This window comes from Heliconius melpomene, chromosome 12 (assembly GCF_056956725.1).
Source record: "Heliconius melpomene rosina isolate 202511_hmr_F chromosome 12, ASM5695672v1, whole genome shotgun sequence".
In the NCBI taxonomy this organism is placed as follows: domain Eukaryota; kingdom Metazoa; phylum Arthropoda; class Insecta; order Lepidoptera; family Nymphalidae; genus Heliconius; species Heliconius melpomene.
This window is the reverse complement of record NC_140400.1, coordinates 3,273,486-3,298,247: the sequence shown is the minus strand read 5'-3', so window position 1 is coordinate 3,298,247 and position 24,762 is coordinate 3,273,486. Positions and strand designations below refer to the sequence as shown.

The following is a 24,762-nucleotide window of genomic DNA, read 5'->3' as shown; positions in this document are numbered from 1 at the left end:
ACAAGAAAGTCGTGGCGAAGCAGCATAACGTCTGGCTATAAATGTGACGGTAGTCGAGGCAATTTCCATTTCTCGGCTCTTAATTTTTTTAAAGAAAATGTTTAAAAAAATTCGAAAAGGTATTTAAAATTGGGTAACAAAGAACTGTAAATAAATATAGTTGAAATATATTTTATTGCTGATCAATCCATTAACAAATAACACATAGACTTAGAACCAGGAATAACAAAATAAATACCTAACCCATGGGTACAACGAAGAAATGCACATATTATAAAACATGACATATACAGTGTACATACAAGAAAAATGGATGATTCATACAAATATAATTATTAGGATGATTCATATACAAATTGGGAATAATTATCATTTAAAAATTCTAAAAGACTGCTATGAAGAAATTCAACATTCTTTAACACTTACTTAATTTCATTTCATTTCACTAAAATTAAATACATTTAATTCTGTTGTTTTCTAAAGTTATTTATTATACATTTCTTGTTTTATTAAAGATAACAATTATGTCAATGAATCATCCCAACACACCAAAACAGCTAAGTATTAATATTAGATTACATACATACATTTATGTAATATACACTCTGTACAGATGAAGGTAAAAGGTTCCTAAAAACCTCAAATTTGAACTAAAATTGTACTAAACCGCTAACAACTGATGTGTGAGGCCGCAGATAGTTACTATATATGTATATCCATTTATTAAATTAGAATTTATTTATAAGTATTTCTTCTGTCCAATATCCATTCTAGGAGTAAGTTGATAAGTTAACTTATACACATTTTAAAGAATGATAGTTAGTTCTTTAGATTTTAATTTAAACATTTCACAAATTTCTTTTGTGCAATAAAATAGACCTATCAATTTTGTAATCCTATAAGTATAATGGTAATTATTGTGATTAAAAAAATGATATGTGCAAGTTGACTTATCAACTCATTTATGCATTGTACAGTTATAAAATAATATTTAAAGTTTTCATACTTTCACTGGCTTAGTGAGGGACAAATTGACAGATGATAGTTGAGAATTGACAGTCACAATCATTTATTTAAACAAAATAGATACCCTTAGACTATCTGTGAATGAATAAAATTCTAAAACTAACACTGTCACTGTCTGTCTGTCGTGGTGTTAGGCCGCATTATATTTTTTATTATATTATAGAAAACTTTTAATTTTTCTCAATTTTCACTGACTTAAGCCAGAACAACATTTGACAAATGATGATTTAGAATGGAGAGTCACAATCAATTGTTTCGAAATAATATCGATATTCTAATTGCTGTAATTTGTGAAGGATTACAATTCACATTAGTACAAACAAAACATGTATTCATATGAAATTCTTATATTAGGATAGTTGCATGTTACAATAATATCGGTCTGGCATAGTTAATTTTGCATCTCTGTAGGGAGATTTATACTTTCCTAACGGAAAGATCATTATAACGAATGATCATTTGTCAAGATACAAAATCATTTATCAAATATTTTGCCATTGTATAAGAAATACTACAAAACAGATAAGAAAAACATTTAAATGCACTTCAACACCAGTCACGTGTATAGGAATGTTCCGAGTTCCGTTGCATCAGCTTGTGAACAAACTGAAAGGCTAGAAAAAATCATTTAACCGTCCTGCGTTTCATTCTCCTCACTTTGCCGGTTTTAGGTTTGTTTTTTAAGCAAATACTATCTAAATTCGGTAATTCTGTATCTGTCGTTTTATGTTTCACGGGATTATCGTTGGCATCGTGGTCCATGTCGATACCGTTCTCCATTTTGGGCGTTTGACTGACATCCATATCTTCGTCCGTATCGTAATTGCCGTTTGGTTCGTGTTTCCTGTATTGGAAGTGTCTGTATGTAACTTCCTCGTCGGACTCAGCTTTACTATGTTTGTACCGCCTGTTTATATTTTGTAGGGATTGATTCTTCTGCAGTTCGCTTTGTATCGTGTCGCGGATGTTCATTTCCGAGGTAGATTTCGTGCAATAGTCTTCTTTGTCTGATTCGGAGTATTTTCTGGAAAGACGTTTGGGCGGTAGGGCCTCGTGTGGGGGTGATTTTAGCCGTACTTCCGGCCCTCCACCATATATGTTTGTGAAGAATCTCCACAGTTCCTCGCTGAGTTGGGCGTGGTCGGACCCCGGTTTTAGTACGCAGGTTTTAACGCCGTCGATTTCCTGCAACAAATAGTATATGGAACTGTGACTTACATATTAGGTTACTATATTGAAATAAAACACAAAACCAAAGCAATTAACAATCTGCACGATTATTTAACAAATTGAATCAGAATAGAAAGCAAAAGGTTTTGATTTGATTTGATTTAATGCATTCTGCAACATTATTAAAAATAAATTATTACATTAATTACACAGGCTGACAAAATAAAAAAAAAATGTCACACACAGAAACGAGACTATTCCGACGGTTTTCAGTGCGCAGTATTATTATAGAAAAAGCAAAATATAAAAAAAATATTTTTACAAAAACTAACCTGTTCAGTAACAATATCTCTATTATCGAGCGGCGGCGGTGGGTTACGTTTGCTGCGCACGAAGGCCTGCCACTGTCGGAACCACGACATGCTGATCGCATACACTGAGAGAGGATTTTCTTGATCCTGTTTTAATTATATTATTTTATTATTAATAATAAAGCTCTTATAAGAATATAAATAAAGTAAATATTAGTAAAAACAAGCTTTACATTTTTTATGGTGTATTGTATTTTAAAATTCAAGCTATTCGAACACAGTTACATATGAGGCTAGCGGTGGCGCAGGGGAACAAGTGCGTGACTGTAAACACGACAGGTTGTGGTTGGATTTTTACTCGAGGATATGAAATATTTATTTATAAACGCTGCGTTGAGTTTTGCCAACACGCAATGTCTTCAAAAAGATACTCCTATCTTGACATGACGCTAACACACACTAACACGGTAAATCAAATAAAAGCATGTAAAAACAAATATCCACCTGAAACATAGCATGAAGGTCGGCGAACATGGCGAGTTCGCGGGCGCGCCTCGCCCGCAGTCGCTGCGCCGCCCGCGCGCACACCCCGCACTCGTGCGCGTGCGACACCGCCGGCCCTCCGCCGAATCTGTATTATTATACAAACTTAGGTTTGCGAAGTTGTATAAAATTTAGTTATATATAAATTTGTAAAGGCGTTTTTTCCTGTGATATATTTGTTTCTTTTTATTATTATTTCATTTGTATTGTAATTTCTCACTCTCCTTTTAATTAAGCGGTGAACATTATATGCAGGAAAAAATCAATATTAACGTCCATTTATTTTAATTGCGTTAACTTATTATTATTTTATATTATTCTATATTCTAAGGAACACTCCAGGAAATTCAAAATTTCCAAGAAATTTAATATTAATGTCAGCTCGATGTCTTCCTTAGTAGACAGATCTCTGTCGAAACTACTTTTTTCGTGATCTCTTTCAAGGACACAAAAACAAACATGCTAACGGATGAACGTATAAGTTTCAATAGAGATCCCTAAAAAATGCCACATAGACGCCCATAGATGTAGTACTCACTGCGCGTGAAGGAAGTCCCAGAGCTGCTGCGGAAGGCGCGCGGCGAGCGCGGGCAGGTGAGGCGCGCGCTCGGGCCGCACGCCGCCGTGCACGCACACGAAGTCGCTGTTGTCGATGGGGCCCGGCTCCGCCCACGTGTTGAACCTGCCACCACCACACAAATATTATTTATTTTATATATTTTTGTTCCTTAGGAATTAAGTGTTTTCTCTCCTTTCTACATTAAGACATTTCTGTTCTCCACATTAAAATAAGTAACAACAGGAAAGACTAAACGATGCAGTTAAAAATATGAATAATAACCGAAATATAAATTCCATAAAAACAAAATAAAAGGTACATTGAATCCCATTCGAGGAAATTAAATATTTAATATTTTCATTTCCTCGCTCTGGTGTCGCCGCAAAGCGCCACGTTTAGATCACGCAATGCCTCCAGAAATAGGCGGAAAACGGGGAACATAAGCGTCTTAATGGCAACAGCTGTCTTAACATTAAGTTCCCAGGGTCCCTACACTATAATGAACGGGGTACAGCGTGAAGCTGAAACAAATGAATTGAAAGTACTAACTTATTGATCCATTGTTTTGAAATGTAGAATTTGATGTCGTTGGGCTCGGAGCTAGCGTTTTCTAATATTTCGGCCGCTTTTTGCCGCAGTATTGTCATTTGCGGGTTGACTTTTCTGCAAATATAACAAATGTTTTTGTATTTTAAAAAAATCCTCCATTAATATTAATATTTTAACCGCCTTCTGTAAAAGGAGAAGGCGTGAGCCCGGCGTACCTGTAAACGAGCACGTAGGCCTCGCAGGCGGCGAGGTGGTGGGGTGCGAGGGGCGCGAGCGCGGCGTCGTCGTAGGCGCGCCAGCGACCGTCCACCCCGCGCGCCGCGCACGTGTAGTGTCCGCCGCCCGCGGTGCCCGCGTGGCAGATCACGGCGCACAGCGCGTAGCGCGACACCAATGACGTGCACTCTGGTACATTTTATTTTTTATTTTAATTTATGGATGTTTACCAAAATACCGCAACCGTTTCTGAGATTAGCGTGAACAAACGCACAGATAAACAGAACAAAATCATTGTTTTGGATTCTATTATATTCATAAATACCCCCAGTAATAAATTTTCTCATATATCTTCCATGTAACGACAGTGATGAGTTATAGTTTTATTATAGGCATAGATTGCTAAATTTCACTATTGGTTAAGATTGTAGCGCCGTACTGTAATGACCAATGTCCCTACTCGGACGAATGGCTTTATTTCAATTATTATTATTTCCCCGCTTCAGTAGACACAGTGCGACGTTTAGTTCCGCTACTCAGCCTCGACACCAAATCGAAGATATGAACTTATACTCTAAACAAAAATATAAGAATATTACCTTTATGCGTATAAGGCGCCATATTCAAATCGTTAATAGGAAAAGATACTCTGGCGGCCACTTTAGCACTAAACATCAGTTCATGGCGAAATCTTTTGAGATGTACACACAGCACTTCTGGCAAACGCACCACACCCGACATTTTGATACCGTTACGCAGTTTGTTACAACGGGAACAACTGAAAAAAATGTTTTATTATTTTCAATAACCAAGAAATAAAGTAATGGTATAATGAAGTTTTATTTTGTTTAAACCCTTTTGACACCTTTAATAACCTTTACTTGCATCTCAAGAACTACTGGTTCGAATTGAAATAATATTTTTTTTGTTGGACCATTCATTTAATAAAGAAAGGAATCTACTGCACTTGCGGTCTATAGCGTCAAACACAATTCTTAAAAAAGATAAAAACATACTACAGCAATAGTTTACACCACAGAAATTAACACATTTAAATCTAAATTATAGTGATCACTGATCATACCTGTACATATTATCTCCTTTGAGTTCATCAGCACTGAAGAAAGCCGCGAGACAATCCTGTAATGAGACCACCGGCCCGTAAAACCACGACCTCAACCAGCTTAGCAGCCACCAGATCTGAACAAGAATATTAAAATGTCAACGCTTTTTTAAAATATCTATAACTAGCGGCCCGCTCGCGGTTTCATCCGCTTGAACTATGTTATTATTAATTTCTGTCTCCATGACTACGTCCTAGCGACGTCTATGCAAAATTTGAGACTCCTAGCATTTGTAGTAACGAAGTTTCATACAAACTTTCGACCCCAAAAACAACCCCTTAGAAGTCGAATATTGCAAATTCCCGTCTTAGCGAGCACCTACGTCCTATAAGTAACTCCTATGCAAAATTTGAGATTCCTAGCACATGTAATTTCTGAGATTTCGTGATGAGTGAGTGACCTTTCGATTTTATATATATAGATTACATTTTACTGAATATTTTTCCTAAGTCTATTGAAAAAGGAAAAAGTAAATTATATGTGTGGTCGCCTAGAAAATAATAAATTAAGAAAAACATTGAGTTTAATTATTTATCTTTATATATAAAATCGAAAGGTCACTCACTCATCACGAAATCTCAGAAACTACATGTGCTAGGAATCTCAAATTTTGCATAGGAGTTATTTATAGGACGTAGGTGCTCGCTAAGACGGGAATTTGCAATATTCGACTACTCAGGGGTTGTTTTTGGGGTTGAAAGTTTGTATGAAACTTCGTTACTACAAATGCTAGGAGTCTCAAATTTCACATGGATGTCACTTAGAAGTGACGTCCATGTAAAGTGCCTATGTCCTATAGGACGTAGGTACTCATGGAGACAGAAATTAATAATAACGTAGTTCACGCAGGCGAAGCCGCGGGCGGGTCGCTAGTTATACTATATAAGCAAGTTATAACGATTATTAACTTAAGTATTTTAATTATTTATTCCAATTATAGCAAGGCAAGATGTTAATTGTTTATGCCGGAGTATACACTTTTGTTTGGATATTCATATGTTTAGACATTTGTCTTAGCCTATGCAATAACAGTATAAAAATGTTAAAAACAAATAATCGTTACCCAAGAGTCCTGATTGGTGTGCGGTGGAGCACCGTGTCCGTGGCTGAGCATCGGCTGTTGACATCGCAGCACGGCCAGATGTTCCCTCGACGGGATCGGCAGCGACAGATCTTGAAATGTTTCTACACGTGTTGACACCTTGATATGAATATAATAATAAAATATTACAATTAAAATTTGAAATTATATAAGCTGTGCTTTTTTTTTAATTGTGTGTTATTTCAATTTTTTAAATTAGATATAAGCTTCACACTGTAAATTCATTGTGTACTAGTGGTGTATAATATACCCTATATTATAAAAACGCGTAAAACTGAAAGAATAAATTATAAAAAGTATATCAAACCGGACTTACCCTATCACAAATCAAACACTGCACAGAAGACAATAGTTTGCCGTCGAAAACGTCGGAGACGATACTGCGATAGCGCGCCCCTCCCCCACCGTCGCCGGCCGCGCCTCCCGCGCCGCCTGCCGACCACGTGTTGGGACTGAAATTAAACATTCCAATATTTTTTTTGCCTTTTTTAAATAATATTTTTTTTGCTTTTTTTAAATAATATTCTTAAAGCTTCATCCTGCATTCTGTACCAGGCATATAGCAGGGTAAAGTACGGTCGACCCGCTGCCCGCCCCGAATTTAATCGTAGATGTAGATGGCGACGCAAATTTGATTTTAGGATTTTTCTTAGTACTGGTTTTTTTTCTCGAGTCTGTAAACTCTCCTTTGGAAAGCCTTACTTCAGGACACGATTCATTGATTATAGATACTGGGAAGCTTAACATTAGGTTCCCAGGATCCCTCTGCCTACCCTGCTATGTCCGGGAAAGAGCGTGAACCTCAATAATTCTAAAAATAAATCTAATTCTAAGAATAAACTTTTCTATAACATCCTCTACGTTCTAAATACTTACGGTGGATTATCAGCTATATCACTACCACTGGAGCAAGTTTCATAACGTTCCTCCGCCTCGCTTGAACAAGATAATTCCGACTCCGAACCCACGTCCTTTTGGTGTCTGTCATCTTGCACTGGACCTGATAGTATAATCTTATCTTTAGTGGATTAAAAATATTTATGTAATAACAATTTTTTAATTTTAATTACTACAAAAAAATATTTAATTCATCATCAGGCAATCAGGCAGGTTTTGACCTCACATGTTTGAGAATCTGCAAACCGAATGCATATATCCCTAGGAGAATGGAGTAGGAAACTTAGTGCAAAGCACTAATAACAATAACACTACTGTTTCTCGAAGATCAACCGAAGACTCCCCCTGTATCTCTTTCAACTCGCTCTTGCTTCATAAATCTCTTTCATAATTCTTTCATCACTCACATAAATCAATTCATTTTATTATAAAAAATAGCACATCTTCTAAAATAATCTCACCATTGAATTGATGATGTGTATTAACATTGTACGCGAAGTGATGTGTTCCACCGAAGCTGGCCGACCGTTTGTGTCGTGATATGTTCTCCGACTGTACCCTGTTTAAATATATTAAATCATTTATCTTATACTATTATAGCTAAATTTTAATAAAATTTATATAAATTGAACACTGTGTTATTGTGATGAATAAGGCTTACCGCGCACTGGTAACTTTTGTCACGGTGACAATAAATTTTTTGTCACTGACATGTCATCATACTTTTCGCCACTGCGCGCACTTGCGATGACAGTGACGAAATTTTTTACATTTGATAAAATGGATATCGAAGAGATGGTTGTCTGTGCACTTATATTAAGAAATAGAAAAAAAAGCAAATGTAGAAAATATTGGCTTTCAACTTTTCATTTGTCTTAGAGCAATGGCCTCAACTCAATTTCGTCAATCAGTATTGTCATTGTCTATTTCATCTTCATGAAAGCACACGTTTTGCCTTGGTGATGAACTTGACGCCATTCTTGAAATAAAAATTCGGTGCTGCAATGCAACACTCTGCTGTTTTATGTTTATGCGAAAGACGACTAGTATGGAAACCGCAAGCGGGAGGTGACATTTAGTTGCTAATGCGCGCACGGGCATACAAATCTATGGACGCGGTGACAGTTGCGTCACCGGCGTGTTGCCGTCCTCCGCGGACAAAAAGTCACCCAATTGTCACGTATCCAAATGCGCGCACCTTCATTAAGTGTAATGTACACGGTGACAGTGACGCAACAGTCACGGTGACAAAAATCACTAGTGCGCGCTATACCTAAGTTATATTACTGTAAAGTTTTATCTATTTTAATTTAGTAGTTTTTGCGTGAAAGTGGAACAAACATTCATCCTTGTAAACTTAACTACATTAGTAGGATTTACTACTTTCTGTGAGGTATACAGGTTGAAGGTTAGTCGTAAGTCAGTCGGCAATTAATTTTTTACTTATTAAGAGACATAAGTCATAGTAGAGTATATAAGTCATAATAGAATTTCCAATTGTCCTCTTGACCATAAATTAAGTTCATATAAAAAGCATACCTCAAATAACCATCATTCCGCTCGCTGTAGGTAGAGGGCGCGGGGGACTTCCGGCGCACTCGGGCAAAGTATGGCGCGTCGCTTGCTGTGAATATAAATGGGTTCAAAAGTTTTATTTTATAATAAAGTGTTAAGTTCCACCAGTCAACGGAAGTTTCTTAAATAAAAAAATAATGTCACTTTCAAGCCAACATAGTCGCAAGGGAGTCGCTTTTTATTGATTGATTACAAAATAAATTAAACATTTTTTATGTATTTACCTCCTGAAGAAGCCGCTCTTCGTCTTACATGAACGTTCCTTGTATCATGATCTCCATCTGCCTCTGAACTTAACTTGTCTTCTGATGTGCTATCCCACACCTAAATAAAAATAATAGTAATTAAAATATATTTCATGAATTAAAATCTTATTCTTACGTCTACAATATTTTATTTATTAGATTTTATATATATACATCAATATTACGATTGTCTGCTAGGATTAAAGTAGTATCTCAATTAGAACAGTAGTATTAAGTACTTTTTAATTATATAACTCAAAAACCGTAATAACATTTAATTTAATTTAATTTCAGTTTAGTTCAAATTTATTCTACTTGTCTTTAGGTAAAGGGAAGTAATAAAATGTGGGCAGACATAGCACTATGGGTTCAAATTTCATTTTTGTGATTTTAATAAAAATATTTAAAGAAAGTATTGAATTATACATGACATTTTCATATAAAACATAGCCAGAGCAAATATAATAAGTACCGGTTCTTTCAGTTCTTCGTGCAGCTGATCCAAGAAACACCTGAGGAACTCCTGCGTGTCGTGCTGGTGATATCCGCGGAACATCGGATGAACCTGTTTAGAATAAAAGCATGAACTAGATATTTATTATTAAATTGAACTAAAAAAATTGAAACTTGAAACGCAAAGGTACAGTTAATTAGAAAATATATATATATAAAAAAGATTTTTTATTCTCCTCCTTCCTCTTTTCGTTATATTTTAGAGATATTGCGTGCTGAGTGACGGAACTCAACAGCGCGTTTCGTATACCAGAGCAATTAATTATTTACACACTTACATTTCGTATTCCATACAGAATACCGTTAGGTACAACGTAGCCTCTTGATTTCCTACTCCACATTTCTTTAATTAATTTTTGGTATGCTCTGGAACAGATAATATTGACATATTTATTTTCTTAAGATTGAAATTTAGATTGGGATAGAAGATTCTTAAGAAGGGTGTGACTGTAACACGACGGTCGGGGGTTCGATCCCCACTCCAGAAAGTGAAATAGTAGGAGATAAAATATTTATGTAAATCGAATTACCTACCTACTAAGACCAGGTTTCTTATCTCCGGCCAGTACTGCGACGGCGGCGGCGCACTCCAGAAAGTACGACGTTAGCGGTTGCGTGTTACTCAGCGCTTGAAGTGCTGCGTTCATGTAACACGTGTTGCCCATGTTTTGGAGGCCTACCAGACCTGTTGATAAAAAATATAAGGGTAATTTGGGTGATTATATATTGGTGAAATTCCGAAGAGCGGATATTTCAAATAATCTTCAAGAGAAACGCAGGAGAGGTATTTCTGTGTTTTGCCAACTGCCATCAAGTAAATAACTATATTTCTATCAAGACACATATGTGTTAATAGAAATATTCGCTCTTTAGAAATCATGGGAAATCAGACAGACAATAGAGCCATCTTATAAGGATTCCTTTTTTCCTTAAAAAAGTACGGAACCCTATAAATAAAGTATACTAACCTCTAGGACGTTGTTCCTCGTCGTAGTCCATGTCATCGGGGTCGAGGTCGTCGTCCGAGTTGACGCATATCCCCACCGACCCCAGACGGGACACCGACATTTCCTCTATTGTCGTCGAATCTGGCAACATCTGCTGATGATTTTATTTTTACTTAAAAACAATATTTATTTTTACTTAAAAACAATAATAAATAATAATTTTGAATTGAAATAAAAATAAAAAACAAACTTTCATTTGCAATTCGAACTAAAAAGTAGAACACACATTATACTGGCCGTTCTGACAAAGACATTCCGGATTATGCTATAAAAATGACAAAATGTAAATCAAAACAACTTTGAAGGTTTTCTTACATTATTTGATATGGACACAGGTGCAGGAAGCTAATGAGGTGTGGAAAAAAATTAAATATGATAACTATTTCATATTTTAATCTCTCTATAAATAAACTTTACCGAATACTAATTACATTGATATATTAAAATATATGAAGCCACGTGCACTTTAAATAGAATATTTCATTTAAAGCAATTTAATATACTTAACACTTATGTCTTGGTCAAAAATGTTAATAGGTATTGAAGTATTAGAATGTTAAGAAACATAATCTAATCTAAATTTAAAAAGATATAGTACTTAAAAATTTAAAAAGAAGAATAATTATTTTTAAACTTACTTTTACATGCGCTACGGCCGCCATGATGTGAACTTCCTTTTCGCATAAGTAACACCATATTCGTTCTGTTGATACATTCATATGAACACAATGGGTAGACAAATTCTGAAAAGAAAAAAAATATTTTATATTATAAGATACAAAGAGATCTCAGTACTTAGTACCGAATAACCACCACGATTATTTTAATGGAATTCAATGTTACATTTAGTTTTACTTAAATATTTCAATATTTACCAAATTTTTAAGATTTCTTATTCATTAAATCAATCTATGAATCGCGTTATACCTCGGTACTAGAGCGAGGAAATGAAAAAATAAAATAATTAATTTCTTCGAGCGAGGATCGAACCCACAACCTGTTGTATTTACAGTCTCACATTTATGCCTCTGCGTCACGTCTGGCGTTTATTATTCATACAATTCTGCTGTGGCTAAATTCAATTACAGATATAAGTAGATTTCGAGACACAATTTTATATATCGAGTAAACCTTGTTAACTTAACAGCATATAACACGCGATGTTTGTAGACTGAAATACATTTACAGAAGGTTTCTTCTCTGTCTGAAGAACTTTAGAATTATTCTTGAAACATTCAATACATAATGTAATTTCACCAATTTTTTAAATAAAAATGAATCTTTAAAAATATTATCCACTCAGGTCATATATGGAAGATAAATACATCAACAACGCTGTCGCCAATATGTACAAAGTTACATAAATGACTAATATATAAGCAATAGTAACTCGTTTGAAATACAAATATGTAGGGTCTTCCCTGCTATATTGATAGTTTAAAACTGAGGTTAAATATTTTAAAAGAATAGTCATCAAAATTATGAAATAATTTAATTTTGAATTATACAAGTATTTTTTTGTTTCCTATAGAAAATAAGTGTCTTGATTGTCTAGTTTTTTTGTGCTATAAACGCGCAAAGACTACAAGTGTCTTTTCAGTATACCAATACTACAGGCTCAGTCTTCGTTTTACGTCGTTTCGTTTTACGTCGCGGGCAGTCGTAAAGGATCAAGTAGCGTCTGGTTCTTTTTACTTCGAAATTAAACTATTATTTGGCACAAAATTTCATACAAAAATGTACAAAAGGTTGATTTAAAGCTAAATAACGCTAAATATGCTAGCCTAATTTACTAATTACTAATGAAAACTGTTAATCACATTCGAATTGCAATGCAAATATTAGTAAAGAATCATACCAACTTTGAAGGGTGCTTGAAATAAATAATAACATTAATGTTGCCTATAAATCGAGAAAGAAGAGTCTATCGTCTATTGAGAAGTTTACGAAAACAGAAAGAAAGAAGAAAAATCTTTTAGAGAAGTTATTTACAAAAAAATACTTGTTTATAACATATTTTTTTATCTATAACAAACTAACTGTAACTTTTACACTATTTTCTAGGTACAATTGAGAAGATAGCGTAAAATTGAGATATTTCGATAATAAATTACGCGTACCTATTTATATGTAAATAATAATTTCAAATATATATGCATACTAGTGGACCCGAACGCGGCTACGAACTGCTTGAACTATACGAATATTTATTAAATATATTTATGAAATTATTTTCAGTTTTCAATAGAGAGATGCGTTAAGCAAGCACATTGTAGATGACGTTTTCTAACAACAACCTTAGCAAATCGTTGCTTAGCAACGGCGGTTGTTATAAACATGGCGGAAAAATTGCATGTCAAATTAATATGTATTTTAATATATTGATATATATCAAAAATATTACAAATATGAGAAAAAAAAGTATCCTATGTTCATCCCGAGATCCTCAAGTATCTCTATATGAGTATTTTATCACAATTAAATTAGCGGTTTGCCCCTGATTGCGTAAAAGACAGACAGACAGACAGACAGAGTTACTTTCGAATTTATAATATAGGTATGGATGGATGGATAAACATGTACATAGTACATATATTTATTCCACTATAATAATAGTTACGATAAACAATTTGACGCGTACAAAAATCGATACTAATTAAATATGATTCTAGCATCACTCAAAGTTCACGCTCATATAATTTTGAAATGCATTATCCGACCGTATTACAATATGAGACGGACGGTAATATTTTATGAAGTAGGTATTTCTTGCAAGTCACAGTGACTATACAAAACGGTAGGAACAAGTTCTATAATAAAATTACATATTTATGTACTTATGTACCTATAGCTTATCCAAAAAAGCACGAAGCCATCGTGCCGTTGTATAATAGCGTCTGCCTGTAAACGTGACGGCTATCGGTTCGTTTTACTCGGTGAAATGAATTTGACGCAGCGTTGAGTTTCGCCAATTAACACGTAATATCTGAAAAATTGGACGAAAAGTGGTGCACAGAGCATGTTAACGCTAGGTCCCTTCGGCGACTGTAGTACGCGGTAAAAAGCTGCCTCTTTTAAGCCGAAAACTCACATTATAGTATACCTATAAATAAGTTTAACGACCATTAATTATTTATCATACCCTTGTATTATCGAACTTGATAAGAGAGTGAAATAAATTATAACAACAATAATATTGACATTACATATGCAAAGTGTTGACGTTAACTATAGAATATGCGAAAAGCCTACAACTGCCTTACTGGTTAGTAAAATGCGGGAGGAATTTAATATTATATTCTTTTATGTAGCTGTAATCTATACAATTATATATAATATTCTATTACTAAGTGAGTGATAGAAAAAGGAAGGACGAAATCACTGTAGGTACTTAGAATGTTGAAATGTATATTTAGATAGATAGGTTAGGGAACGTAGGAGAGAACTTAGAGAGAAAGGTACGGAAAAAAGATTCTCCGTTTTTTTAGCTTTACGCTGTATCCCGCTCATAGCCGGGTAGGCAGACAGAACCTGGGAATCTAGGGTTGAGACACTCCATTCCCATTAAAACACTTGCGTTTACCACTTTCCGCCGGATGCTGATAACAGTATGTCTTGAGTTGTGCAACTCATCGCCGTGATTCGTCTGGTTACCAAAGCGATTTCATTTTCTCAAGTGGGAATCGAACTCACATCTTGTCGCGGTTACAGTCGCACGCTTACTGTAGATAATATATAATACGGTAATAAGATTTTCCATAATACGTCTTAAAGTCCACGTAAACAAAGTATCGCTACTTTAGTACTAGGTACGACTAATAAATTATATTTTTTTTAGGTTAATAAGTGAGTGATAGAAAAAGGCACGGACGAAGCTACCTGACTAGGATCATCAGAAATCTCGTAATACCTAAGAGAGAATTTCCTAAATTCCTGCGGGATATATATATACGTTCCTATTCATTCCTAGGATTAGGATGTAATAGGAATTGGGGCATTAGATTCGTTAGTTTGATACCAGCAAAAGAAGAGGTTTAGAGTTAAAGATAAGATAACTTGTCAATTGACATATTATTTTATGTGTTGTGAAATATGAACTATTACATTCCCACTAAAATGTAGTTCTAAGTATAATAAGTCGAGATTGAAATTGAAAAATTTTATTATATTACGTACAAATATATGTTTAAATGAATTTGAATCCAAGACTTTCGACTAAGAAATTGCAGCAAAACACTTCACTGTCTATTTGAGTCTTCAATAAAGTAATATAAGCAAGTAGCAAATATCGAGTCCAAAGGGCATTTACAACAAAGGCGCTTTTATTGTCGTATTTTCATTGAAGCATAATTGAACAGTTAGGCATTATGCCAAGTTCCAATTTTCTTAGTGAAGATTTAACTTGCCTTGTTAAAAATAATAATTAAACAAGATGCGCCCTGTATCCCGAAAACAGCAGGGTAGGCAGAGGGAACCTAGTGTTAAGATACTTTGTTTCCCACTCTCCAGTTAGAGAAATTATATGTTGAGTGATGGGATTCAAGGCATTGAGTTGATACTTAAGCGAGGCAATAAAAATAATTTTGTCTAACTGGGAATCAAACCCAAAACCGTCGCATTCGCAGTTAGTACAAGTGGCACTGTACGACAACGGCCTCCCTTGTTGAAACATTAAATAAAGTTAAAGTGAACCAGGTCAATGTAAATATTGCACTGTTTGTATACATTAGAGAAGACTTGCTTGTAAACATTGTTTCTTTGAAATGGAATATGTAAACAAAAGGTGTGTAACTATTTTCAATAAAAAACTAAATAATCTATATCCTGTATTGTTTCCTATTATATCATTATTATTTGTATGCTAAGTTCAAATGGCATAAAATATTACAACCGCCATATTTGTAAAAAAATCTTGACACAATAAACTTGATATCAAGATGAGAATAAGCTTTCCTTATTATCCATATGCATATCCATATGCATGAAATTATTCTATGGAAATATAGTAACAGTGGCATAGCCAGTGGGGTGGTCTTATTGTACTCACAATAGTTATGGGTTAAGTATACCAGAGAATTAATATTTAACCTTTTTAACTACATTAGATGTTGCTAAGCATGAAAAATACATCAGAAAAAATATTAATACAAAAAAACCTTTAAAAATATTTCATCATACACACAGCAAGGTAGATAAAGCTTACATTTCAGATGTGAAACAGTGTTGAGTGGTGGAATTCAACCCCACACTTTGTCACGATATATTTATTTCTGATCATATTATGCAATTATACTGCATATTTCTTATTACACTGTTCAAGAATATTAAGAAGATAAACATGTATGGAATTAATGTCTATTGAATGAGATATAGGATAGCTGCCAGTGAATGTAATAGATTGTACCATTGATTTTGAAAAGAGCAATTGTAGAGTTTCTTGCCGGCTCTTCTCAGCAGAACTGCCTTCCAAATCGGTGGTAGCTTTTAGTTCATATGTTCATTCGACGATTCAAAAGTGCTTATTATAAGTTTATTTGAGTAAAGAAAAAAAAATCAGCAATCGTAGATATGAGTGGTGGCAACATTCCAGTACTACTAAAAGCAGAGTATACCTATTCTTATCAAAGATGTCTCAATATTTTGATACAATAACTAATTATTGAGTAAAAATTTAATTCTAATCAATCATATCCAACATGCAGTCTAATTAGCTTAGTTTTATCATTAATATGTACTACATTACACAGAATAATCAAAATAGAACAAATAATAATTGAATTACCTTTTGGTGAATAGTGCTATGGTCATTTTTAACTTCTGAACACCCAATGTGATGGCAGTCGGGTTGCAGACAGATCCAGAGGTTTGGCCCTGGACATCCACAGTCGTAACATGCCAAGTTCTGACAAACAGTTTGTAAAAATGAACTTTTATCCTCCATACAACCTCCTCTGTGTATTTTCCATACAATATCTCATTGGCAAGGTAATTAATGCTTTTAGAATGTCTTAAATAAGAAGGGAACTGCTTCTCCATTTTTCTGAGATTCACAATTTACACACATATTCTATTTACATAGAAATGGAAAATATATTTTAAAAAATATATTCAAAATTTATTCAAAATACACAATATTGTCGATATTGTCATGAAATTAATAAAGTTATAGTATAGATCTTTTAAGTTATGCTTATAAATTGCATTATTTTATATTATGCAATATGGTAATTTTAATACTAAATATTTACATCATTGTTATTAATGTTTTGAAAGTCGTTTTTATTGAAATATGAGTATCCATTTAAAAAATGTATATGCAAATACAACAACAATATATATGTAATATTCATAAAGTGTTAGGATTATAAGCTGTAACTTCTTTCCTATTGGAAGTAGATTGCATTGCTTGGTTCATTGCATAATAAGAACATAAGTAATGAATGCTAATTATCAATTACACTGATATAACGTTTGAGGTTATATGAAGTAAAAATTAGGGGATCCTACCTCTTTTGACTTCCATAGCTCTTTATCTAAGAAGTCCACTAGTTTGTTTAAATGTTCACACGTCACGCCTTTGTCCATTGCGAAAAACAAATCTTTGTAGCCACGGAAATACGTAAATACCAACTAGAAATTATTAAATCACAGTAGTCCCGTAAACAAACATTTTAACTAAATTTTAAAAAATACACGAATAAACACAGAAAGATTACAAAAAGGTGAATAGAAAAGATAAGAGCAATACATTCTCAATAAATTGATAATTGAATTAAATTTACAGGAATTTCCAACAACAAAATGTTCCGTGACGAGCGAAAAGTCAGGCAAGAATACTATAGACTAGAAACGAATATCAAAGTATAAACCTAAATCTATGCCTCGTATTTGCAAAACATATTCGATTTACATAATTTAGCTTAAAGTGAAATTTAGATGACTATAAAAATTGTTTTTACCTAATTATCTATTTTTTTATATTACTTGTAGTATTTATTTTTCACTTAATACTTACTACTACTATTCCATAATAAAGCTATTATTGATTTTTGAAAACATTTTCTTAATATTGCACGATAATCAAGAATATAAATTTCGTTTCGCTGAATATTTTTATTTTATTATACAGATAACAAATTAAATTTTATTTACTGCATGGTACTTTTAATTTTGATATGTTGACACTGTCAGTTGTCATTTTCACCATATGAGCTATGAATATGACAGTGACTGTTAAGAGAAAACAAATATTAGGCCAATTATTGATTACTATAACTATTTACTATTACCCAAAAATCAACAATAATACAAGATTTTTATTAAAATTCTTTCAATAGTGTTTTAAACATAAAACACTAAACACTTTTCTTTTATGGCTATTATTATGATATCAGTTTGAGCAGAGTTATTTTTTGATCATTTACCAGAGGATCCTATTTTTAAAGAACAATAACTAGAACTTCGTAAGCCTAGAAAGGATGACTTCTGCATCATCTAGTAGCGCCCGTTCCTTATTTGCTGAATCAAAACAGCGTCTAGCTGAAAGAGTTCAAGTGAATATGAACAATATTGCTTCACTTGCGCGACAAATACAGAGAGGATCGAAATCAAACGAGGTAAAAATATCAATTAACTCTATAAATGTCAATTTTTTAGCAAGATATATATGACAGGAGGAGCTTAGTCTAAAAATACTCCATTCCCCACTTTCTGCCTAAATTGGAGACATTACTAGTTGGGTAGTGCAACAGAACACCACATAATCTTATATGAGCGGGGAAATGAAAATAACACGGAGTAGGTGTTTAATCCACACAATATCACCTTGAAAATCTTACACTCCTACTGTACAATGATGGCTTACGTGGAATAATTTGTAATAAATCCCTTAAAATGACTTATGATAATTCTTAAATTACTTCTATGTATCTATTTTATAAATTGCAGCTTCTTTCAAAGGCAGCAAGAGATTTTGCAGCTACAGAACATCTTATGGAAGGAAGTGAGGAAAATCTTAAGAAAATGCAACTAATTACAGTGCATATGGGATACCAATATGACAACATACTTAAATCTGCTCAAATGCTTACAGAGATCAGTGAACAAGTAGCAACAATGCAGAGAAGATAAAATAAATAATCTTTTAAGTTCCTTTCTTTTTTAAAATTTAGGTCAAGTAAAGTAGCTTCATCATTTTTCAAACAAAGCTTGGTAGACAGAGAGAACCCAATGTTAAGACATTTGCCACTCAATGTTCAAGATATTAAGTAAATTATGTAGTGATTGGCGAAACACAATGCTGCCGCTGCTTTTACTGGAACTGCTGTTTTAATGAAAATGAAGGGTTTTAACACTAGGTTTCCAGGTTCCCTCTGCTTACTCTGTTATGTACAGTATACAGTGTGAAGCTAAAAATATAAAAAAAATTGATATGTTTGTTTATAATTTAATTATAACTATGAAATTATGTCTTGTATGAACCATCATTTCCAACAACTTGAAGATCTCATATTATAATACATGGCTTGTATAAAATATTTACAATTTCTGTGATAAGGGATTGATGTTGACCTTCCACTTTTTATTAATGATAGTGGTGTTGCAAACACTCATTTTAATATTATTTATAAACAAAATAAAAATATAACCAATAGAATTTTATTGTCTATTTATTTGTGTGTTTGTGTAACTCAAAAATATATGACTTGGTCAATTAGAAAAAAAATATTTTTGTTTACATTTAAAAAAAAAAATATTTCATGTTTAAGACTCCACATGATGTAATAAGAAATGTTATAATTTAATACTTTATTTAGATGTATTTTATATATCTACCGCAAATAATAAGTTGATAAGTTTATTAGTTAATGAGGCCGTCATGGCGCACAAGACACAAGGGAGTGACTAATGCGACGGTTATGGGTTTGATCTTCACTCAGGTAAAAGAGTTATTATTTATTTAATATTTTCATTTCTTCGCTCTGGCAAGGCAAAAGCTCGGCGTTGAGTTGCTCCACTCAACACGCAACGCCTCTAAAAATTCGGCCCAAGGTGAGGAACAAAGTATCTTAACACTACGCTCCCTCTGCGTACTCTACTGTGTACGGGATACCGCGTGAAGTTGATTTTAGTTTTTTTTAAAGTGATAAGTTCTAATATTGCTCAAAGGCTATTACGATTACTGTCTTCATGGCAATATACTAATTTTGTCTATTACATGCAATTTTGCAAGTCGGTGCTATCAAACCCTGATGAACGTCTAGATTCACTATCGCCAATCTAAACCGTGACCAGGCGTACTAGGAAGTGCTTCGGTGGAGGAGAGTGCTCCAGATGTTGCTTCAATATTTTGTAATAGTTCACATTATGTTATGTCGCAATTGCACGCAGTATTATCGTGTGTTTGAAGAGTAGGCAGATATTTTCAATTTATAAGGCATTGTAAATCAGTCTAGTTGTAAATTATTTTATTTAGGTATATATATGTATATAAAACAAGTTTAAATCGAGGTTGACGGCATTGGCGGGTTCTAGAATTAAAATTAAAACAGCTTCACGCTGTATTCCGCATACAGCAAGCTAGGCAAAGGGAACGTAGTGTCCAAAAACTCCGTGACCAAAAAAAATATGGTAAAGTTAACTACTTACAGTAATAGGAAATACATTATTTAGGACAAATAAAAATCAATTGACAAAAATGAAATATATTATACTGGCGCCTGAAAATAGTTAATTAACTTAAACCTACGTAATGGAAAATAAGCTTTACTTTTAATTCAGGCTTAGTCGCTTGATATTGTGAGAAAAAGATATAATATTTATAACCCAGTGGCGTAGCTAGGGGGGTGCGAGCGGGGCGGTCGCACCGGGCATCAACAGGAAAAGGGCATCAAAGTCGACGATTAGTGTGTTTTTTCTTTGTTTTTTTAGACTTTATACCATTTTAAAGGGCATCAAGTCCTCCAAGCCGCACCGGGCATCAAAAGGAAAGGGGCATCAAAGTCGACGATAATTTTTTTTTTAGAAGTTAACATTGACGATCACTTTGTTTTTTTTAGAACTCATCAAGAGAAAAGAGGGATCAAAGTCGACGATCACTTTGTTTTTTTTTTTTAGAAGTCATCGTCGATGATTACCTTTTTTTTTTTTTAGAACTCATCAGCAGGAAAGGGGCATCAAGTCCCCGGAGCCGCACCGGGCAGCAAATACCCTAGCTACGCCACTGTTATAACCTATCTTTAAAAAAGATACTTAAACGTTTCAAATTATTTTTACGTAATCTTGTGTGTTAGTTGCAGTTGTTTATTGAGAAGGTTTGTTTATACTTCCAACGAAACATGCTTTTCTTATAAATAAACTGACATGTCTATGTACTCGTATGTATATTTTGGACCCAAAATATTGTATAGTGCAGGATTGAAGCTTTAAAATCGGTTAAGACACTTTAAATTAAAATTCCGCATATAGCATTGTAGGAAGGGGGAACCTAGAGTTAAGACACTCCATTACCCACTTTCGAGTTCACGTTGAGTGGCGGAACTCAACGCCGGGTTTTTGTCTTGGTGCCAGAGTGAAGAAATTAAAATATTAATAAATAAAAATTAATTTCTCCGAGCGGTGTTCGGGTAGGTTTGAACCCACAACCGTCGCGTTATATTCACGCGTGCTTCTCCGCCACAAATTCAGTTACATAAGTCAACATATGGAGAGGAAGCGAATAGCGATGAAATATACACATACTGTTCAACGATTTGTAAGATTTATGTCCTAAGATGGAACGGTTGGTTAGGTTTTACTAGCATTCATCATCACACAGCCAGAAATGTATAACCGCCATTTAACAAATATACGAAAGACGAAAAAGGAATTTTATATTTTAAAAAAGTTTCTATTTTTAGCCTAGGTAGATAGTTGGCAAGCATAGTAGTTTTGAGTATTCAGGGGTAATCTAGTGTCAAGACATTTTCGTTCTCCATTTTGCTCCACTCCATTTTTTTATGTTTGCCTGAATTCATCACACGAATCCAATGCACTTTGTCTTCTCTTGCATAAACAAAAATAATTAATTCCCCAAGTGGAGATTGAACTCCTTCCTTCGCTCACCTTCGCTTCGCCCCTCAACACGCAATGCCTAGAAAATTGAATGTAAAGTGGAAAACGGAATGTCTTAACAATAGATTTCCTCTGCCTACCCTGCTACATACGTATAAAAATATAGTGCGATTACAGCGTTATATTTATAACGTGACGGTTGTAAGTTCGATTACACTCTTTTAGTTTTTCCGGCTTTATTATAGATATAGATTGTGAAATAAGTGAAAAGTGAAGATTTTTGAATGAAAGTGTCATTGCGTTCTTCTTCAGGTTCGGAAAAAATAATGCAAGAAAATTAAATAGGTATTTCTTTTTTTATACAGGGTGGAATTGTCAGCACCACTTTAAATGAAACACAGTTTTAACTACTCTATAAAAGCCTAATATAATTCAGAAAAAATGAATTCCCAAAAATGAAAAAGTTATTTTTTCAAACAAAATAAATAATAAAATTTTCGTTTTAAAATAAAACGCCATTTGTAAAGTATAATATAGGCACGCACACACTTACCTGTTAAAGCGGCAACGTCGCACACGTATGTGTGCGTCACACGAAATACAGGTACAGGGAAATAGATGGAGAAAAATCGTCAAATGAAAAAAAATCCTACGTCAAAACTGTTAAGATACTTTGATTAATTTTTTAGCTCTGGGTTTGCAATATTTTACCCTATATGCAGTTTCAGTAAAAGAAGCGCTGCCTCTTCCACCCTGTATACTTAGTAATTTAAACATTTTAATAATTAGACGAGTCGATTTGTAATTTTTTTAAATATCCCGTTTACCACCTTTTGTCCGTTGCCCGTCAATATGTTTTGCCGTGATGGCTGACTGAGTATATGTGTCAACATAATGCATTTATTATGTCTATTTCAACTTAACTAAACAACAATACTGTATAAGACTTATTATATCTTATAAATTAATATATTAAATTAAATATATTTTAAATTAATATCTTCAGCTTCACTCTATATACCGCATGTAGCAGTAGGCCTCTGCCTATCTAGGTCTCTGCCTACCTAGGCCTCTGCCTACTCTTCGCTCCCCACTATTAAATTAGTAGGTATATATTTTTTATATACACTTATACTATTAACTATTAATGTTTTATAGGCATATTATATTTTCATTTCTTCGCTCTGGTGTAGCAAAGCGAAGCAAAGCGCGGCGTTGAGTTTCGCCCCTCAACACCTTCAGAATTCGGCGGAAAATGGAAAACGGAGTGTCTTAACCCTAGGTTCCCTCTGCCTACCTTGCTGTGTGCGGAATACACGCAGCTAATTTTTAATTTATTAATACAGAACAATAGCCTCAATTCTTTGCTTCATTTATCTACATTTTCCATATAAACCTAAGCATAATGATCTCATATATATATATATATATATATATATATATATATATTTCTTATTTTTTTTGCAAATCGTGTCTCCACCGCCATTGTATCCATTGTCCGCTCTAATTCTTGCACTTTCGTTTTTTTTCCGCGACATCCATTATTATTGTATTGAGAACGAGGTTACGCAACCACTGCCTTTGGAGTTTTGATATAATTTTTGTTGCTTTGTGTCGTAACAAGTTTATTGTGCGTTCATAAGCCTACTTGATTTCTTATTTTAATAGTGATAGAGTTTAAATTCGCATGTTTCTTTGAAATGAATGGAAAAACAGTATTGGTGGAACAGTTTGATCGTGACTACAGAAGCGACTGGGGGTTATGCAAGTCAGTTTATAATTATCAACGTCGAAAATACAGAATTAGCGGGTTCGGTTAAGTTCGTACTATTGGCGACGTGGATGTGCATAACTGCATACTTGTAGACATAGTGCGGCGTTGAGTTTCGCTAATAAGCATTATCCCAAATTTAAGCAGAGAGTGGTGAACGGAGTGTCTTTAATATGATTCTATATTTCTTCTGTCTGCCCTGCGTGAAGATGAAAAAAATATATTATACGATACCTTCATATCTAAAGTGATATTGAAAATCCCGTACTTGTATGGTAATATAAAACTATGTAATATATGTAATTTTAATTAATGAAGAATTAATAGAGATATTTTAAAGTCATAATTTAGTTCAGTTTAATAAATTTCGCTGTGGACTATGAGAGTCACATGAGATACTTACAGATTTCCCACCAGCTTTTGTTAAACTATTGCGTAAGTATGCGTAGTGGTTTATTACCAATTTTTTTAGCTTTACGCTGAATTGCGGACACGGGGTGGGCAGAGAGAACCGTTCCTCATTTTTCGACGAATTCTGGAGGCATTGCGTGTGGAGTGCTTGAGTGTTAAAATGATATCAAAACGAATGCTTAGTAAATAAATTTTTAGTTAACTTACTATAACATCCATGACATTTTTTCTAATTAAAACAAACAGAAAAAGACAATCGACAGCTACATGTCATATAGGTAAGTTAAAGGAACCTATCACACAATGGGTTAACTGGGACTCTTTCTAATAAATTTGTATGTAAAGCTCGTACGATAAGCTTTGATCCATTGTCTTGAAGCATAAACGTATTCGACACAAAAGCATTCAATAAGTAACAATAAATACAATACACCTGTCTCTTTTAGCTATTGACGTATTGTAGACTGTTATAGAATAGTTTGAATGAAGAAAAGTATTAGTCAGTCCTCGTGACGCAGTGAGTGGTTGTTAACGCGGGTTGTGGTTCGATTCCCGTTCGGGGTACTGAAGTACGACGTTGCTCTGGTAAGCGAAGAATGGAATGTCTGCCTTGCTGGTTTTGTCAATTTTTTATTTCTTTAATTTTTTGGTAGAATTAATTTTGTTAACACAGTTTAAACTGTGAATTTTA

General features: G+C 33.9%; 2 protein-coding genes across 3 annotated transcripts; one reads left to right on the top strand and one right to left on the bottom strand.

Moving 5' to 3' along the window:
• Positions 1–155: 155 nt before the first annotated feature.
• Usp20-33 (Ubiquitin specific protease 20/33) lies at positions 156–17,679 on the bottom strand. Of its 2 annotated transcripts, none has more exons than XM_085194137.1 (21): positions 17,345–17,679; positions 16,620–16,739; positions 11,476–11,580; positions 10,799–10,931; positions 10,365–10,515; positions 10,109–10,196; positions 9,790–9,882; positions 9,297–9,396; positions 9,037–9,121; positions 7,959–8,056; positions 7,477–7,600; positions 6,917–7,052; positions 6,562–6,699; positions 5,459–5,574; positions 4,974–5,152; positions 4,374–4,563; positions 4,159–4,272; positions 3,589–3,732; positions 3,012–3,138; positions 2,529–2,654; positions 156–2,211 (listed from the first exon to the last, which is right to left on the bottom strand). In XM_085194137.1, the coding sequence occupies exons 1-21, from the start codon at positions 17,420–17,422 to the stop codon at positions 1,651–1,653; spliced, it is 3,006 nt and encodes a 1,001-aa protein (XP_085050263.1). In that variant the 5' UTR covers positions 17,423–17,679; the 3' UTR covers positions 156–1,650. The 2 variants fall into 2 exon arrangements, with proteins under 2 accessions (XP_085050263.1, XP_085050264.1); XM_085194138.1 differs by having other exon boundaries at positions 10,799–10,928.
• Positions 17,680–18,040: 361 nt separating this feature from the next.
• On the top strand, positions 18,041–19,493 carry BORCS7 (BLOC-1 related complex subunit 7). The gene is made up of 2 exons (XM_085194974.1): positions 18,041–18,453; positions 18,785–19,493. Exons 1-2 carry the CDS (start codon positions 18,316–18,318, stop codon positions 18,965–18,967), a joined length of 321 nt encoding a protein of 106 aa, XP_085051100.1. The 5' UTR covers positions 18,041–18,315; the 3' UTR covers positions 18,968–19,493.
• Positions 19,494–24,762: the final 5,269 nt, after the last annotated feature.

Bases quoted from the DNA above. Each gene is read 5' to 3' on its own strand.
- Usp20-33 (XM_085194137.1), bottom strand. From the start codon at position 17,422: ATGGACAAAGGCGTGACGTGTGAACATTTAAACAAACTAGTGGACTTC. The intron at 7,601-7,958 runs GTGAGATTATTT...TTATACTATCAG, and splicing joins TACACATCATCAATTCAATG to GTCCAGTGCAAGATGACAGA. The intron at 3,733-4,158 runs GTTAGTACTTTC...TGGTGGTGGCAG, and splicing joins TCAAAACAATGGATCAATAA to GTTCAACACGTGGGCGGAGC.
- BORCS7 (XM_085194974.1), top strand. From the start codon at position 18,316: ATGACTTCTGCATCATCTAGTAGCGCCCGTTCCTTATTTGCTGAATCA. The intron at 18,454-18,784 runs GTAAAAATATCA...TATAAATTGCAG, and splicing joins GAGGATCGAAATCAAACGAG to CTTCTTTCAAAGGCAGCAAG.